General features: G+C 38.9%; 2 protein-coding genes across 3 annotated transcripts in view; one reads left to right on the top strand and one right to left on the bottom strand.

Annotated features, from left to right (window-relative positions):
• mapk8ip2 (mitogen-activated protein kinase 8 interacting protein 2) overlaps positions 1 to 11140 on the top strand; it is a 51249-nt gene extending 40109 nt beyond the window's left edge. The window contains exons 3-13 of one of the 2 annotated variants that reach the window (XM_026927027.3): positions 646 to 879; positions 974 to 1052; positions 1689 to 1781; positions 2168 to 4510; positions 5023 to 5098; positions 5241 to 5413; positions 5540 to 5649; positions 5768 to 5890; positions 6073 to 6143; positions 6256 to 6354; positions 7871 to 11140. In XM_026927027.3, coding sequence (XP_026782828.3) covers positions 646 to 879; positions 974 to 1052; positions 1689 to 1781; positions 2168 to 4510; positions 5023 to 5098; positions 5241 to 5413; positions 5540 to 5649; positions 5768 to 5890; positions 6073 to 6143; positions 6256 to 6354; positions 7871 to 7943 — 3474 coding nt within the window. In that variant the 3' untranslated portion in view covers positions 7944 to 11140. Of the gene's footprint in view, positions 1 to 645; positions 880 to 973; positions 1053 to 1688; positions 1884 to 2167; positions 4511 to 5022; positions 5099 to 5240; positions 5414 to 5539; positions 5650 to 5767; positions 5891 to 6072; positions 6144 to 6255; positions 6355 to 7870 lie in introns of both variants that reach the window. The other variant, XM_026927026.3, reaches the window with a different exon arrangement.
• Positions 11141 to 11374: 234 nt separating this feature from the next.
• On the bottom strand, positions 11375 to 17546 carry arsa (arylsulfatase A). Its single transcript, XM_026927788.3, has 8 exons — positions 17105 to 17546; positions 16528 to 16768; positions 16136 to 16354; positions 14313 to 14482; positions 14061 to 14185; positions 12639 to 12766; positions 12426 to 12528; positions 11375 to 12295 (listed from the first exon to the last, which is right to left on the bottom strand). Exons 1-8 carry the CDS (start codon positions 17317 to 17319, stop codon positions 11988 to 11990), a joined length of 1509 nt encoding a protein of 502 aa, XP_026783589.1. The 5' UTR covers positions 17320 to 17546; the 3' UTR covers positions 11375 to 11987.
• Positions 17547 to 17888: the final 342 nt, after the last annotated feature.

Raw genomic sequence — 17888 nt, 5'->3', positions numbered from 1 at the left:
GCTCTAGAACCCTTAAGACTAACTTACTCTGGGAAAGTTTACGTCTGTCTGTCTATCTTGTATTGCTTTCTGTATGTTTGTCAATTTACCAATTAGTTGTTTTTAGCATTTTAATATTCACCTAATAGATTTATAGATGTGATGGACTATAGACTCATAATGTACAATGAGAAAGGAAACACTGTGTTCTGTTAATTTTAAATTATAAAGTGATACAGTAAAACTATTTTGTTACCAAACTGGCTAAACAATTGTGATAGATAATAGTTGTGATCAATTTTGTAATTTTTTTTACTTATTATCACACAGCTCTATTTTGTGCTGAAGTCTTTAACCCAAGTTTGTGTCCCCTAAAACACTCACTACTTTATATAGAAATCTGCTATCCCTTCTAGAGTTTTGATCCTCTAAACCCCATACAACAGCTATATCACTAGCTTTTCTGTAGAACTCATTTTAGCCTGTGCTTAGTCACGTCCCTGAATTAGCAACACACTGCAGGACTCCATTTTGTTCTGTGAGCTTATTCTTGAAATATTTATGAGTCGTGCTGAGCTCTTACTCAGACTTTCTGAAAACGTATTTTAGTTAAATACCATAAAGCTTTACAAAGAGCACCGAATGTGATTGTGCCTTGTTCTGCAGGACTCCCTCATCCTGGAGAAGAGTGATGTCCACCATACTGTGTGCTCATTCCAAGATGATTTCCAGGAGTTTGAGATGATTGACGATGAAGACGAGGATGATGAGGATGACGAGGATGGAGAAGCAGATCCTGATGCTCCACCCTCTCCCTCTGCGTCTCCTCCTCCTTCCCCTACTTTAGCTTCCCTTAAGAGCCGCCCCACAACCTTAAACCTGACCACTGCAGTTTCACAGGTATACACATGAAAACAACATATTATATTGCTTTGATACAACTTACAATATGCAGCAGTAAGTCACAAATCTTTGTCATTCTTTGTCATCATAGGATTCCTTGAACAACAACAGTAGCGTATCTCCACGAAAGTCAAGCTGGCAGGAATCTCTTCGCATCTCCACTTCACAGGGTAATTATCACTAGTAGTTTTTATATTGATTTCACTGACTACTTCAGGAGAAATGACACAGGAAATGAAAGACACATATTTGTTGCTGGTAGCTTCTTGGTGAACTTTGACCTGTGAATTTACAGCTCTTGTCTCTTTGGATAGTAAAAAAATGGAGGAGCTGCTAATTATTAAGTAGCGCTCTCACCAGACTTTTACCTTGTTGTTTTCTTATTGTTTTTTGTTAGCCATATTGACACCTCTGCAAATGACACTTTATTTGTTTGTGGTGATTTTTATTCTGTCTACAGTTATTACTATTATTTTATTATTATTATTTTACCATTTTTAAACCATTTTTTACTATTTTTTCACTAATAATGATTTATTTTATAAAACAGTCTAGTAATATTTACAGTACACAGTATGTATTAGATCTGGATAAGTGTATTGTTTTACATGTAGGTTATTAAGGCATTATGAGTAGATGTGTAATTTCATGAGAGATGAACATGTGCTAAAATGATTTGCAGGTATTTATCATATAAATCTTAGGAATACAGGGACTATTTAGTTTTGCGATGTACACAAGAGTGAAGTATGCCTTCTTAAACTCTTCATGTCTAGTTCTTATACTTTTCATACCTATGGCATCAGGTCGTGTGTCTCCAAGCCACACTTGCCTCGAGGATGGTTCCCACGTTACTGGCACATGTACAGGGGCTCCTGGCACCACAGTCTCTGCCAAAGGTACTCCCCCAAACCCACCTGGCCACTGTGGTCTCAATCAGTCACCTGGCAGGCCGCTGCTGTACGACTTTGAGGGCAACAGACGCGAACGTCTTGAATACGGTACAAAAAAAATCTGACTCTCCTAGGGGCCCATCGACATGAACAAACATTTACAACCCTGAACCCGAAGTTGTCAGCACACTTTCCCAAGAGTACTCACCATCACATCCACTTTGTCCATCAGTAAAGTATTTGAAATGTATAACAGTAGAATTTTCAGACCTTAAATATTTTCCGAAACTTAAATTTATGTTGTTCTGTATTTGTCTTTTTTGTATACCTCTCTTAAGTCTTTTTTCTAATCTACTGTTTTCTCCCTTCTTTACTGTTCTTTCTCTAATCAGGTTCCTTTGGTCAGCACAACTCCTCAGGCGGTCCTGAGGTCACTGAGGTAAAGCCTTCTGCTGAAGGGACTCTTGAGGAACGTATCTCCTCAGGTGATGATTGCACTTCCCAGTGCTCTGATACTGAAGTTGACCATGACCTCAATGGCCATGCCAAACGCCGACAGTGCCGTCCTCGACCTGATGACACATACACCATCACTACGGAGACTGCTGATGACCCAGAGCTGGAGAACGACCTTACGATGGATGGCACCAGCAAGTGCCTATCCTCTACAGCACCGCTAGGGAATGATGCAGAGACCCCTCTGTCAGATGAGGAGTTAGATAAGGAATTTGAGATTGACTTCATGAACCAGGAGACCTTTGATCTAACTTGTAAGGAAGAAGAGGGCTCATCCTATGTAGAGTTTCCCAGCATTGAACCCACAGATCTGTCTTCTCTCTCCGCCCATGCGTTGTCCAGCCAGTCTGAACCCAGAGATGAGTCTTGTGAATCGTCTCAGAATCAACCTGCTGCATCAAATGACACAACATCTCCTTCCTCTGACCCTGGCATTGCTGACATGAATGCCAAGCGCTATGCAGAGTCAGACCACCACAGTGATGATCTTAGCTCCCCTGGATCTGACTCTGATCTTGAGGGTGAGTTGGAGGCAGAGTTTGCCTGTGGTGGTCCACTGGTTAGTAACATGATTTCATCCATCTCTGAGACAGAGCTGGACTTGACTAGTGAGTCCAGCAGTGGAAGGTCCTCACACCTCACAAACTCAATTGAGGAGGCCAGCTCCCCAACATCTGACCCTGAGCTGGACCACGAGCTTGATGTTGAACAAGACAGTGGCATTGTGGGTCTGAAGACATCTCTGCTTTTAGGCCAACCCGAGCCAATTAAACAAGACCTTTCACCATATCTGGAGTACAGTCCTGACATCCATCCTTTGGATGATGATCAGGCCCTGATGGGGCTACAGAATGTGGATGATGAGCAAGGGTTTGAGCATCAAGCTGATCCAGATGAGACTCTGCCTCCTTCTGTGCCCTGTGATGACAGTGCAACTCAGCAACTGCTGCTGAAGATTGAACCAGATCATAGCCTGGAAAGCTTTAAACGGTCTTTCTACCTTCCTGTTGAACCTAGACTCATACCCTCAGTGGATGACTATGATGGAACCACTGAAGGAGACTCTGAGTCAGAATCAGAGGATGAACTTAGTGAGAACTCAGACTCACCATGGCTTCTTAGTAACCTGGTCAACAAGATGATTTCAGAAGGGTCCTTTCCAATCAGCTGTCCAGAGGATTGCCTCAGGCGCTCTGCCTCCATCTCTGATACCATCTCACCCTCGTCTGACCTGGAAACAGAAGCCTTCAATGAAAGCGAAGTCTACAGGACACGGATGCCAAAATGTGAAGGAGACTCCCAGGAACAGCCATCAGTGGGCACAGATATGAGGACAGATGGAGAAAAAGATGACAGAAGGGACAGTTGTGGATCAGGAGAAGAGCACGAAAGCAAGGCTGCCATCTCTTGTCTGTACATGAGCAATCCTACAAATGACACTGTTGTTCCTGTGTGCTTGGAGAGATACCATTCCAACAACACAGACCAGAGGTTTACATCCCAGAGGTCACTGAAAAATCAACAGAATGAGCAAGAGGAGGAGCCAAATAATGACTTGATGATGGACAGGATGAAGGAACTGGACTCCCCCAGCCTAAGTGAGAGCATCATCAGTGATAAGGATGAAGGGAGAGAGACAAGAGTGGATCCACTTTCTCTGGAAAAAATGACAGAGGTCAAAAATAGTCTGACACTTGATATCCCTACAGCACAGACTAATCGCTGCTTCAGCCTCACATACTCCACAGATAATGATGAAGACGAGCAGGATGCGTCACCTTTCCTGGAGGCTATTCACAACCCACCCTCACCCTATGGAGATGATACTTACCTGGACAGTTCCCCACCTATTGATGAGAGTGTCCGGGAGTTGCGAAATACCTTTGATCCAGCGGGTGTCAGACCTACGGATGACTCCTTGGCGTATGACTCAGTAAAGTATACTCTAGTTGTGGATGAGCATACTACCCTGGAGCTGGTGAGTCTGAAGAGATGCACCTCTGTTCTCAGTGATGACAGCGACGGACTCTCCACTGTTTGTGATGAAGAGGTTGCTGATGAGGATGATGATATCTATGGGCAGAGCCAGACTGTGGAAGGAATGCACCCTGATCTATTGTTGAGCTCCTCCTCAGAAGAAGACTCCTCACCAGAAGCAGACCTACCTTTCTCCAAAAAATTCCTCAATGTGTTTGTCAATGGCACATCACGATCCTCCAGTAAGTGATCTAACCTCTCAACCTCTAAATAAGATTGAATAAGATTAGGATGAATAGGATTTGAGTATATTGAGAAGTATATACATACATTTTTTAAACATTTTGTATTTTTTTTAGATAAATTGGGGTACATATTTCCTTTTTTCATTCAAAACAATTTCGAGTGTAAATTTTCCACTCATCTGCAGTAAGCAATTTTTTAATACTTTCTGAAAGATAAGCTTTCCTAGTTGAACCTAACACAGAGATACACTTTACTGCTTTCTGTGCAGCTTCATAACATTTAGATGGTTGTGTAATTTACAAATTTTACAAATTAGAAGTATTTAATAATTTAAACAAAGGCATTGACTTGAGGTAAATACAGTATTCAGTATTCATGAGGCTCTTAGGAAAGACTGCTTTGGATTTACAGAGCACATTCCTGCACATTCTCATACAGTATGTTCTCACATATTTACAATAACAGAGGTTTACTTCTACATTTTGGTCACTTGTGCTTTGTGTTTTAGGCACAGAATCGTTCGGGTTGTTCTCTTGCACTATAAATGGAGAGGAGAGAGACCAGACTCACAGAGCAGTGTTCAGGTAAATGAATGTCATCAGAATTTTTGTGTGATGTTAGTTTTTATTCAGTTCCTAAATGGAGAAATGCAGGCTAGCAGTAAAATCAACATGATACTTGGTCTAAAAGAAAAGCAGAATCAATCTCTGACTGGTATTTCTACAGGTTTATCCCACGTCATGCAGATGAACTAGAACTGGATGTTGATGACCCACTTTTTGTGGAGGAAGAGGAAGATGATTACTGGTACCGTGGCTACAACATGCGCACGGGTGCTCGGGGAATCTTTCCTGCCTATTATGCTCACGAGGTCATCGGCCAAACCAAAGACCTGATGGGTAAGAACCAAGATGAGTCTGTTAGTAAATGCATTAAGACCTATGTTGTTTGCTATGTTGTTTTTATAGTAAGTGTTGGTTCTTGATATCACACATTAAGGAATTCCTTCTCAATTATTTTCATAGCAATGAAGAGAAACCCAGCGTGGATGGAGAGCTTCACTGTGCAGTTTTTGGGTTCGGTTGAAGTGCCTTACCACCAAGGCAACGGCATCCTCTGTGCTGCCATGCAGAAGGTAAACAAAAATAATCAACACATGATGAATATCAGTGATCACTAATATATGCTAATATATAAAAACTTTTAAACTTTAAAACTATTAAAACTTCTGCTGTTGTCTCTTTGCATTGTAGATTGCCATGGCGAGAAAGAGGACAGTGCATCTCCGTCCTCCATCTTTGTGTGAGCTGGAGATTAGCCTACAGGGAGTGAAGTTGATCATGAGTCTGGAGGATGAGTATGACCTCTCCGAGGAGGTGAGAGAGAGAGAGAGAAATGGAAGGAAGGATGGCATAGATAGAAAAATGAGAGTTTGTTACTTCTTGTGTATTAGCAAAGTGATGATTGCTTATGAGAATACAGAAAACAAATGAAAGGAAGACTGACTGACAAAAAGAAGCTGTTTTCTAGGGTGTGTAATGCCTCTCTTTTCTTCCAGTTTGACAGATGTAGTCACTTCTTCCAGATGAAGAACATCTCTTTCTGTGGATGCCACCCAAAAAACAACTGGTAGAAAAACTCTGTCATCACTGTATGCTTAAATACAATATAGAAAATTAAGTCTTGTTCACTGGTTGAGCTCTGTTGCGCTCTTCTTTGTCTCTTTGTCTCTGTTTTGCAGTTACTTTGGCTTCATTACCAAGCACCCAGTCTTGAACAGGTTTGCGTGCCATGTCTTTGTCTCTCAGGAGTCCATGCGGCCTGTGGCTGAGTGTGTGGGGTGAGCTGAACACTTCTAATGTAGTTCTAAAACACTTCTGACTCAGATTAAACAATAACAGGAAGGGCAAGACAGAGGACTCTGAGGATTAGTTTAGGAAAAAGGAGGATACAGTGCACAGAGAAAGTTTAGGGAGTTAGAGGGATGAAGGAGGGAGGACAGGAGGGCTGGATGAGATGATGCTAATGATAATGGAGTTTCTATCACAGACCCATCTAGCACACTGCAGTGTGAATAATTAAACATTCTCGCATTCTAAACATAGGGAACAGACACAGAAGGAGAGTTATGACCCCTCATCAGTGTGAGAGACCCGGCCTCGTCACATTAATATGACCTCATTAACAGAGTCATCAATTACTCATAGAGAGAGAGGGAGGAGGAGAGAGAAACTGCTGGTCATCTGTTAAGTAGACTAGGCAAAGTTTCCTGAAAAGTCCAAAAGAGCATTATTCGAAATGACAAGACATTTTTTTGTTTTGCATTTGAATACAGTGCTGACTAAAAAATTTTTTTTGTGTGTGTGAAACCAGATTAAATTTCTAGAGTAGTCTAACTAATTACCATCACATTTATTTTTTTAAATATTCACTCAGAACCAGTTTTTCACTACTATCACTCTATGACTGTGAAACAAATATAACTTTAACACACTAAATCAGCGATATTCAACTCCAGTTACCTAAAATTCCTTGCATACAAAGGTCCAGAAAAACAATTGAAATGACTGAGTGGTGACAACAGCAGACAACCTTTTGGTTAGTTCATGGCTATAAATAAACTTCAATTTTAAGTGTTTTATTTAGTACCACTTTTGACTTGCACCATAGGCGTCTGTTTACAACATGATGAGGGGAGAATAAACACACACTACTCTGTCTATTCGTCTGTGAAAACACTTCCCTTTTTCTGAGCTAATGTCTCTGGTCTGATGAGCTGCCTTCAGCTAACTCATTTGCATAACTGCATGTGATTGAATAAACGGTGACAGCCAAGATGGTTGATGTTTAAAAAAACTGGAGTTGCTAAACGATAGCAATTTTTCAGATGTTTATTGATTCTGCTATAGTATTTAGTATAAGTACTTGGCTCATTCAGCTGAAATACTTTGCTGAGCTCACATCTTGACCAGTTGACGACCCCTGCTCTAAATGTTAAAATGTTTTAATATTATTACTTCTATTGCCTCCATTTTTTTGAGTTACGCCCCTTACCTATTGAAATGATATTGAATACTGAAATGATATAGAATGATATAATATTGAAATGCCAAAAAAAGTTTTGACAATTTTGATATTATTACTGAAGCTCGTATGTCAATTAGATATTAATGAACAGCTTTGGTTAGATATGAATGAATATTAACAAAATAATTGGTTGAGAAATATTCATGCATTTAAAGGTTAATGATCTGAAGACAAAGTAGAACCTGTATTGTTGTTCAAGATATTACTATTCGTCCTAATCATTACTCTGTGTGTGTGTGTGTGTGTGTGCACATGTGTGGCTGGTGCAGACGTGCATTTCAGGAGTATTATCAGGAACATCTTGAGTATGCCTGTCCCACCGAGGATATCTACCTTGAGTAGAGGTGACAAAAGGTTACCACAGTAACCTCTGCCCAACAACAGAAGTGTGTTCCTGGTTTTGGCCGCTTGGGGGCTCCTGGTGGCCTTTAAAGGGTTTAATGTAGGCATCGAGTTTCTCTCTCTGTGTTTTCACATGAACTGAGCTGAACGTGTAGGTTCAATCTTAGTGATGCATCAATTTGTTTCACTATTTGTTTGTTTCCTCTTTTATTTATTCTCATCCTTGAAACAGATTGCCTGTTTAACTTTTGTATGACTTAGTACCTAGGATTGTGGCTCAGTTGAGATACTTTTACTTTTTCCTGGTTTAGAAATGCCAAAACTATGACATCACACATTTTAATGCATGGCTTTGAGGGTTATGCTCACAGGCAGATATACACACGGGAAATACTTATATTTGAAATTCATTTTGAAGGATGGGTTTCGTTTGTAAATATAGTACTCGTTTGATTATTCCAAAATATGCTGAACGAGGTTTGTACTGAAATGAACATCTGGACAGGTGTTGGATTAGTAATATAATGACTATCTGCTCACTGTAGTAGAAGGTTCCTTGTGCGTTCTTATTATACCATCATGTAAATACTGTATATTTAGAAAACAGTTGGTGACTACTACAGACGTTCGTTACATCACTGTATGTAAGTAGCACCTCCATCAGCAAATGGAAGAATGAAGAGGATTGCAGGTGGCCAGGAAGGCATGTTTGTTAGCCTGAGAATGGAGAGCCGGGTAGCATTGGCCATGCACGGTCCTGTAAATTACTATCCTCTTACTAAATTACTCAAGCTCTGCTATAGCTTCCTATTCCCAATGACTCTTTCTTGTGACTCTTTGTTGGCCATCTTGTGTAATTCTCAGACTGTGCTTTAGTGCTTTATGATGCTGAGTCTATTTAGTCACTCTCTTCATTCATTGAAGGCTAACAGGTAAATGTACAGCCAGCCACTGGCAGACTGCAGTCATCAGCCCGATTACTTAGCAAATGGTGAAATTTACCAGATTTACTTAGGAAAAGGCCTAATTAAATTCTACAGCCATTCTAGATAAGGCTATTGAAGATAATGTTAAACAACAAATAAATTGTTACATGAAAATCATTTCCCTAAAATGCAGTGTTTTTTTTTTACTATTAGCATTAGTGTCTGATAGTATCACTGTATAATTTTTAAAATAATCTTTTCATAACCTTATACATTTTTTCATGCTTGGCCATATACAACAAGTGACAAGTCATGAAGTGAAATGATTGTACGGTGTCAGTCAATTGTTTTTGAGCACTCCACATTTTATTATTTTTGAATAAACAAGCAATTGGCTGATTTTTGAAAAACATTTTTTTAAAAATTGGACAATCTAAGTAAAGAACAGTTAAAAGTGAATTGAAAAAAGGATTTTAATTTTGTATTTCATTGGAAAGAATGGAGATATAATTGGAAAAGGCAGAGATTTGGCACTTGTCCCAGCCAGCATATATTTGTATGCAGTTACAGCTGATAAACTTGAGCACTTCCTGAGTCTATTAATTATATACTTAATTTGTTCACCCTGACTTTAATAAAGCACTCATTTAGAGTCCTATTAGGATCTGAGGGTGAACAGTTAATAAGTGCTTACATACATTTAGCTCTAGTGTTCAAAATCATTTGACTGCCAGTGTATATGCCATTAAAAGTAAAACATAACCACACAGATCTTACAGTACTGATTGGAAATGTAGTTTGATCTTTCTACTTTGCCCTCCTGTCAGTCAGTAATTAATAGACACAGTAAACATGATGGTTTTATTGTCTCCATTGTATTTATCTCTAGCCCTTTGCCTAACCTTCACTGCTTCATGGCTAGACTGTACACAGTAGAGAGCCCCCTCCTGGCCTTGTATGATTTGTCCTGTATGATTGGAATTAACATCTGAATTAATTTTATAAAACAGTAAAAGCTGTGAAATAGTAATAGGAGGGTTAAGGGTTAGATATTGTACACCTGATATTGTACATTAGATATTGGGTTAGATATTGTACATTCTCACCTCTAATTCTGCCACAATGAAATTCTCCCAGCATTGTATGGACAGCTTGAAACTAAATAATGTATAGACTACATGGTGATTAAAAGTACTAATAGGCCTACAATTAGATTAAAAATTTGCTTCTCGGTGTGCTGATGCTTAGGAATTTCATATTCTTGTAACAAAGGACTTGATTCTTGGCTCCTGCAGACTGGGTTCATCATCCCGGTGTCAGTAGATCATAGCAGTGTAACTTTTAGACTGGTCCTAATTGCAGCTGTAGATGAACTCACTGCTCACTGCATCACACACACACACGACCGTATACCAGTGGCCTGCAATCTGATTCCATCATTACTTGTCCATTTGTGCTGATGCCACATGTAGGAAAGAGCTGCGGTCTTAAGACTATAAATGTGATTTGGTGTCAGTTAGATTGCTGTAAATATTCTAGTTGAGATGACCATCCTGTGTCCTTTCTATTGAGTGTTACTGAAATAAATATGTAAATTTTAAATAAATAATAACGCTGACAATGATAACCTATCACAACTAAAACGGGGTTAAAAACTGTAAATTGATTTCCGTTAGCATTTGATATTTTGTTTCAGCTGCTTCACACTGCTGTATAGCTGTGGTTGAATGTTGTCACATTGTGCTGAATATCAGATGCCTGTCCATCAGCTGTGTATGTCTTTCACACAAACACCCAAGTTTTTATGCTAACGTTAGCATTATCAGTCCAATCGTTTGGACTCTCCCGGAGGTTAGCAGAGATGGATCAGGACACTCATCAGGACTCTGAATCCAAACTTCTGACTGTTTTTCATGAAGACGTTACTTCATTAATGTTTGTCCAGAAAGTAAATGGATTTCTCAGAATGTTTTGTCTACATTTTAGCATTTTACAATCATTGATTGGTCATTAAACCCCTTTATGTATTGAAGCAGAGCAACTTCTGGAGTATGTAAGCTTGGACAGCTGAATGACTACAATAACTGCAAATCTTTGGACTGTAATTACATAACGCAGGCCTTTACTGTATATCAAGATGAACAGCAACAGTATGACATACTAGCTATCTTGTATCTTTAAAATTAAACTTGTAAAAACCAAAATGGAAAAAAATTCCCTGCCTTGTCATGGATTTGGTCTTAAGAATAAAACACTATATGCTTGATGTCATCACCGTGTTTGTGTCATTCTGTCAGTGTGTGTGTGTGGACAGTGTGAAGTACAGATATATTCATGTAAATCGATAAACGTTTCTTAACAATGTGGCAACAAGCTTACACTCAGTTTAGACCAAGTGTGTAAAATGTAAATTATTTTTTTTCTTCCATTTTTATATTTTCAGAATTAATAAATTCTTTGAAGCACTTTTTAAAGACCTTTCAACATTCTGTTATTTTAAAGTACACACATTTTATTTTTTTATTTTACACACATTTTGCAAAGAAAAAAAATGACAAACGTGTCAGATTAAGGGTGTACAAAATAATAAAAACAGCAAAAAAATTAAACCATATTTTGAAATAACTAAAATAAAAGCAATCTGAGAATGACTAAAAATGAAGACTAAACTTTCTTCAGTGCCTTTTTACTGATATACTGATGTAAATAATTCCTATGAATATTATTTATAATTTTGTCATCCCTTAAGAGCTATAGCAAAAATGCATAATAGACAGAGTAATTATTCATGATTCTTATAAGTCATTTTAATCAAAACAGAAAATGTTCTTGAATCAGTAGAAATCAGATTGCTGTTGCGTGACTAGGGCTGAGATGTGACTATAACAGAACAGCATCTACCCCTTTCAAATATGTCAGATCCAGTGTTAAATGATAATAAATTTAAGAGCAAAAGGGATGTTAATTACACACATTTCACACTGTTTTATAGGCATTCAGTATCTCTACTGATCAAACACAGCAGATGTGTGAGTGGCAGTGACTGATTTAATACTTTAATCTCTGGCTTGTCTTCCCTTTTAAAGAAAAAGAGCTGTGATATTTATTAATAAACTGGTCAGTGTGTAGTTAAACACTGGCAGCATTTCGGTTTGGGAGAGCACTCTGGGTTACAGCAGGGCGCCAGCTTAGGATCAGTTCCTTTTCCAATCTCACTCTCTCCAAATTGCATTGAGGCCTCAAACCTGTCCTTGAGGTCCTTGATATTCTGCAGCACACTGGCCAGCTCAGGACGAGCCTTCACATTCAGCTTGTAGTTTTCAGATGGGTCAGACTCTAGGTCAAACAGCAGAGGAGGGTCATGATACTTCAGGAAGGAGATTAACTGACAGTCCTGATCTGGAGTTGTGCCACTTTGTGGCGATCCTAAGACAGAGAAAAGGATAAAAAGTTGTTCTGGGTGTACAGAGTATATGGCAGGTTCAGAAGCATATTTACTGACATTTACTGATTTTGAATAGAACTCTGCAGACAGTAGATCTAAGCCAGAACTCACCCCTGGTGTAATAATGAGCTTTATATTTTCCCATTCTCACTGCAAACACACCATACTTCTCACTGGGGTCAGTGGGGTAGTAAAACATGGCCTCCCTTTGACCCTGAAACCCAAAGCAGATTGAACTGAATAAACCCATGTGATGAAAGCACTTGGAGTAAACAGCTTCATTTAGAAAACAGGGCATAGCCTTATAGAGTAATGCTTCCTTACTGCTCCATGGTTGAACAATATATCAGTCATGTCCACGCCATCCAGCTGAACCTTGGGTAATGGAGCTCCAGCCAATCTGGCAATGGTAGGCAGGATGTCCAGAGTACTGGATAGACTATGAGTGACACCTGGGAATTGTGAGTAAATACTTTAATTAAAAATAAAACTAATTCATCCTATAATGAATTAGTGTCATTTAAGTAAGGAATAAAACACTTGAGGGTGTGCTGTTAGAGAAAAACAATTAACAGGACGGCATTATGTCAGTATCACCCCGAAGTTGATTCTTTAAGTATTTTATTCCTCGTATACCACAACAATTTTCCAAAAATTTTTAATTTATGATTTTTTAACCATTTATAGTAACATTTAATGTTGTGAAACATCTGTGAAACAATTTAGTTGCTGTTATCAGCTATGTAATAGCAGCTATAAACAGCTCTTCCCTAACCAGTCTCTTTTTTTTTTTCTCTCGTGAAGTTAATAAGACAAAAAAAATAAATAAATAGCCCACACACACAGTTTGTAATGTTTGAAAATTGCAAAGCACAGCAATGCTCTACAATGCTCTGTCTTGCAGACTCTCCAGTGGTGGGAACTTAGAGTTACAGCTTCACCTGTGAATGTTACAAATCCCTAACACTGGAGACTACTTCTGTAAATATTAAATACGTGTCTTCTTAAAGAGAACTTCACCATATCAATGATTAGATGTTTTTCTTTGTTAAATAACAACACTGTCTCTTAAATCCATTTTTTTATGTTCATCTTCAATCATGGAGAGTCCACTATACAAGTCCCACTGAATGAGCTGTTACTATAGAAACAATAACATACATTAATATAAACCTTGATTTACAAGTGACACTACTGTCACAGCTGCTGTTACAGAAAATTAATCAACATATTCTGACCAATTAGAATCAAGAATTCATTGACAGATACTTTTTGTTGTGTCTAGATACCATATCTGGAACATGTTGATAGTCTCATTTGTATCATATTGTGGTTTGGTATGTCATAAAACAACTCACTGTACACATCACCACCCCCCTTATTTTTTAAATTAATTTTTTCAATATTTATTTATTTATTTATTTATTTATTTATTTTTCCCATTATACTTCTGGTGCCCTGTTATTATTATTATTATTATTATTATTATTATTATCCATTTTTTAATCTCTATATCTGTAGGTTTAAAAAAGAAAAATTAAAAAATTTTCCCCTTCAATTGGTGCTACTTCTATACCCCCTCCTTGTTAAAAAGAGTTGAGCATTGCTCGATTCTTTGAATTCTCATTGTTAACAAAATGTTACTAAAAACATTACTAAAATCAAGAATTCAACAGAGCTGTGGTATAAATTTACTTCATGTACATTTTTGAAACACAGTGAAGTGACGTTTTCAGACTATTGTACCTGGTTTGATGACTCCAGGCCAGTATGCAATGGCAGGTTCTCTCATTCCTCCTTCATATGTAGTGCCTTTACCGCACTTCAGCAACCCAGAATTTCCTCCACGAGACATTCGCATGAGCTCTGGCCTGAAAATATGACAGAACCCATAAGAGAAAGAAAAAAACATAGGCTTGGAGTTCATAGTACAAACGCAAAGAACTGCAGGAAGTTCCTGTTTTTTAATCACGAATGAGCACACACAAACACTCTTACCCATTGTCAGCTGTGAAGAAGACGAGTGTGTTGTCAAGGGTGCCTGTTTCCTCCAAAGTTTGCAGGATGTTTCCTACAGTGGAGTCAAACTCCAGCAGCGCATCTCCAAACGGCCCCCTGAGCGATCGGCCCACAGATTTCCACCCTGCATACTGTGGGTAGTGAGTGTGCTACGTGGACACACAGCCAGATGGAGAAAAAGACAGAGAGTAGAAGCACAATAAAAAATTGGACGCAGTAAAATAATGCGAAACTCATGTTTTCAAAGCAACCTGCATTTTCTATATCAATTTGCAGTTATGATACAGTGCAAGCAGAAGGACTGGGAGACTTTTTCCATGCCTTTGTTTTGTTGTTACTGTCTCAGTATTATCTCAGCTATTATTAATAAGGATTAAACTTTGAAATAAAATAAAAAAAATCACCCTAAACTTTATGAAATACAGTATGCTTTTAATGATTAACCCCTTATACTCCCAGCTGTCATTCATCTTAAAGCATTATTGCTTAGCAACTACGATACATCTATGTGAGTGAAGAATGTAAGCCTGGACCTGCTGACAGGTTCTGAGAGTTTAAGCAGTTAAATCATTTCAAGGAAATTAAGTCAACAGAAAAAAAAAAACTGTCAGTTGGGTGGTTTTGCTGCATTATTAAAGAAAAAACTAAGCTGAACATAGGGGTGGGCGATCTGACAAGACTATCATATCACAATTCTTCTATGATATTCACAATATTAATGTTTGCTAGAAAACTGCCAGCAAAATAGGAAAAGAACCCTGAAAAACTGAAAAGCTAAACTCAATGATAGAAAAATAAATTATTTTAAAATATTAATAAAAAATGGAAAGTTTCTAAATAAATAATATTTAACAAGATGGGAACAAATCTGTAAAAATGTAACATTTTACATTCTTAAAGATTCAGTACAAAATGTTTTTTAAAAGTTTATAACGATACTGGTGATATCTGAGAAAATGTATTGTGACATATCATGACATTGATATCATATCACCATATTGCCCAGCCTTAACTGAACGTATGAGAGATACTTGCGACTGTGTCATCAAATATATGATGAACCAATCACAATATAATATGCTAATGAAGGCCATGTAAAATGCTCCCTTTCATTGTATTATTTCACTGGTTTAGCAGCGTTGGGGGCATTTCCAATTTGCATATTCATAGAATGTGGATTTGTTGATGATGGTAAAAGTGTAGGTGCTTGTGTGCTCCTCTTTGTTGACATTTTCTGTGAAACTGCCATGTGAGCAATTCCATGTACTAGCCTGAACCAGTTCTGGCTCGTATCAGCTTACTAACTAGCCTAGCTCGCTGTGTAGATTAGATTTATTATTATCAGTAATAGAGTAATTAACTCTGGCAATGAGGATGTTGTTTGCCTTTGATGTAGCCTTGGAGGCACAAGATCAAGAGAAGAGGAGCTGCTTGTGTGGCAATTACATTTATACAGCACAACTAGAATACTGGCAATGGAATATTTCCATTTCAACATGCTGTAAATCTCCTGGTATTCACTAGCAAGACAAATCGCTTGCCCCTCAACTTGTGATCTGATTGGTTGGGCAATAAGAAAAGAGCTCGACGTCACTCTGAGCTTGACATGCTTTTCTGAAAAGCTGAACTCCATTGTGGCAGCTCTTTTTTCCACCCTCCTTGAAGCCATTTCCCCTATGATTATATGTAGAATGTACACTGGTGGTTATGAAAAAGGCCAAGTGTGAAAGCAACATAAAGGCACAGTCAATAATATACCAAGAGATGATAATGCTTTAGTGAGGGTGTGGCTCCTATCTTACATGAGAAGGATAATAGAGGAAGAAAGGTTGACGTTTCTGAGCTGCACTGCGGATGAAATCCGTGGCAAAATTACTATAGGCGTCTTCCAGATGAACAAAATCTACAGGCTGCTGCGTGATGGTCTCCCCGTTCATCAGAGGTACGGTTACTGTACCGACATCACAGTAGCCATAACACTTCACATCTGGAGGGAAGCAGGTCAGATTGTGACAAGGACCCTGTACAAAAAGTAGGTAAGAATGAAGTAATGTATAAATTGAAATGCACCATATTACCACCTCAGTAACAATGATTAAAGGACTAGTTCCAAAAATGAAAAAACACAAATGTACTACTGCTACTGCTGTATTTTTGGCCACTGTGCCAGACAGATCAGGGACAGATATGTTACCATGTCATGAGAGTATGGGATGCCAAGGTAGTGGTCAAAGCCTTGTCGTGTAGGCAGGTAAGTACCATTAGCCCCGTAGCCCAGGTGCCATTTCCCTATCATGCCTGTGGCATAGCCTAGTGGCTTCAGTACTTCTGCAATGGTGGTCTCGTTGAGGGGAAGCCCACCTATTGAGTCCGGGTACAGCACACCGGGGTAGATGCCAGAGCGGGTCTGGTAACGGCCCGTCAGCAAAGAAGCTCTGCCAAATAAGAAGCAAAGATTTAAGTTTTGACCCTCCTTCTGGCTGTCAGATTAAACTGCCATAAATTTCACAGCAGGTCTCAAGTGATGACTGAGATGTGATCAGCAGAGCAACAAGCATTCTGGACCGGGTTAACAGACTAATAACTGACTCTTAATACACATGTGCTGAGGCCATGACTTAAACAATTATTTTTCATCATGTTCTACATATTTTCCAGACTATTGACTATTGCACCTTTAAGATCAGCTAGTTTAAGTAACAACCACATGAGAGTGAGCAGACGTGTGTAATCACAGCAAGCTGAAATAAAGGCAGGGGGAGGTCGCACACCTGGACGGGCTGCACACAGGGCTGGTGGAGTAGAAGTCGGTGAACCGGAGCCCATCAGCCGCCAGTCGGTCCAGGTTCGGTGTGAGTGCTGTGGGGTGAGCCGAGAAACCCAGATCTCCATAACCCAAATCATCCGCAAACAGCAGCACGAAGTTGGGCAGAGCTGCAGCCTGGCACACAGAGAGCACCGCAAATCCGACAATCACGCACTCCATGATCTCCTGAGTGAACTAACTGCTCCAGAGCAGCACGTGTTTACACTATTACACCCTGTACCAGCTCATCACCTCATCACCTTATCACTTTATCACCAAACCCACAAAGCTGCACTAATATCTATGTAATGCAGCCCATAAATGACGCCGGTTTAATAAATTATCCACCAGCATAAGAGGAACTCACAGTTCCCTGGTTAACTGTGCGGTCATGTGAAAGTCATGTGATAGTCATGTGATCATCCTCAACGCTTACGTCACCACAAGGGTTCATGGGATTTGAAGTTTCTGTCATTTCCATGGTTCAATTTAGCCTACAAGAAAGAAAGAAAGAAAGAAAGAAAGAAAGATGTGGAAAGAAAATAAGATCATATAAAAGACTTTCCGGGGAATGTTCTATACCCCCAAGACAGGTCAGATCTATTTATTTTGTTATCTAAAGCATGGGTTCACACATTTTTGTATCCAGAGACACCTTTAACTGTAGAATAAATTCTACTGACCCCTTTAGTACAGGTTTTACATATTTTATGAACATTCAATTCAATTCAATTTGAATTTTATTTATA

The sequence above is a fragment of the Pangasianodon hypophthalmus genome, chromosome 6 (assembly GCF_027358585.1).
Source record: "Pangasianodon hypophthalmus isolate fPanHyp1 chromosome 6, fPanHyp1.pri, whole genome shotgun sequence".
Classification (NCBI taxonomy): domain Eukaryota; kingdom Metazoa; phylum Chordata; class Actinopteri; order Siluriformes; family Pangasiidae; genus Pangasianodon; species Pangasianodon hypophthalmus.
This window is presented reverse-complemented; position numbering and strand designations above follow the sequence as displayed.

Coding starts and splice junctions, on each gene's coding strand:
- arsa (XM_026927788.3), bottom strand. CDS start 17,319: ATGGAGTGCGTGATTGTCGGATTTGCGGTGCTCTCTGTGTGCCAGGCT. Junction 16,355..16,527: donor TCCCATACTCTCATGACATG/GTAACATATCTG, acceptor CTTTTTGTACAG/GGTCCTTGTCACAATCTGAC. Junction 14,186..14,312: donor TTCTTCACAGCTGACAATGG/GTAAGAGTGTTT, acceptor TCATATTTTCAG/GCCAGAGCTCATGCGAATGT.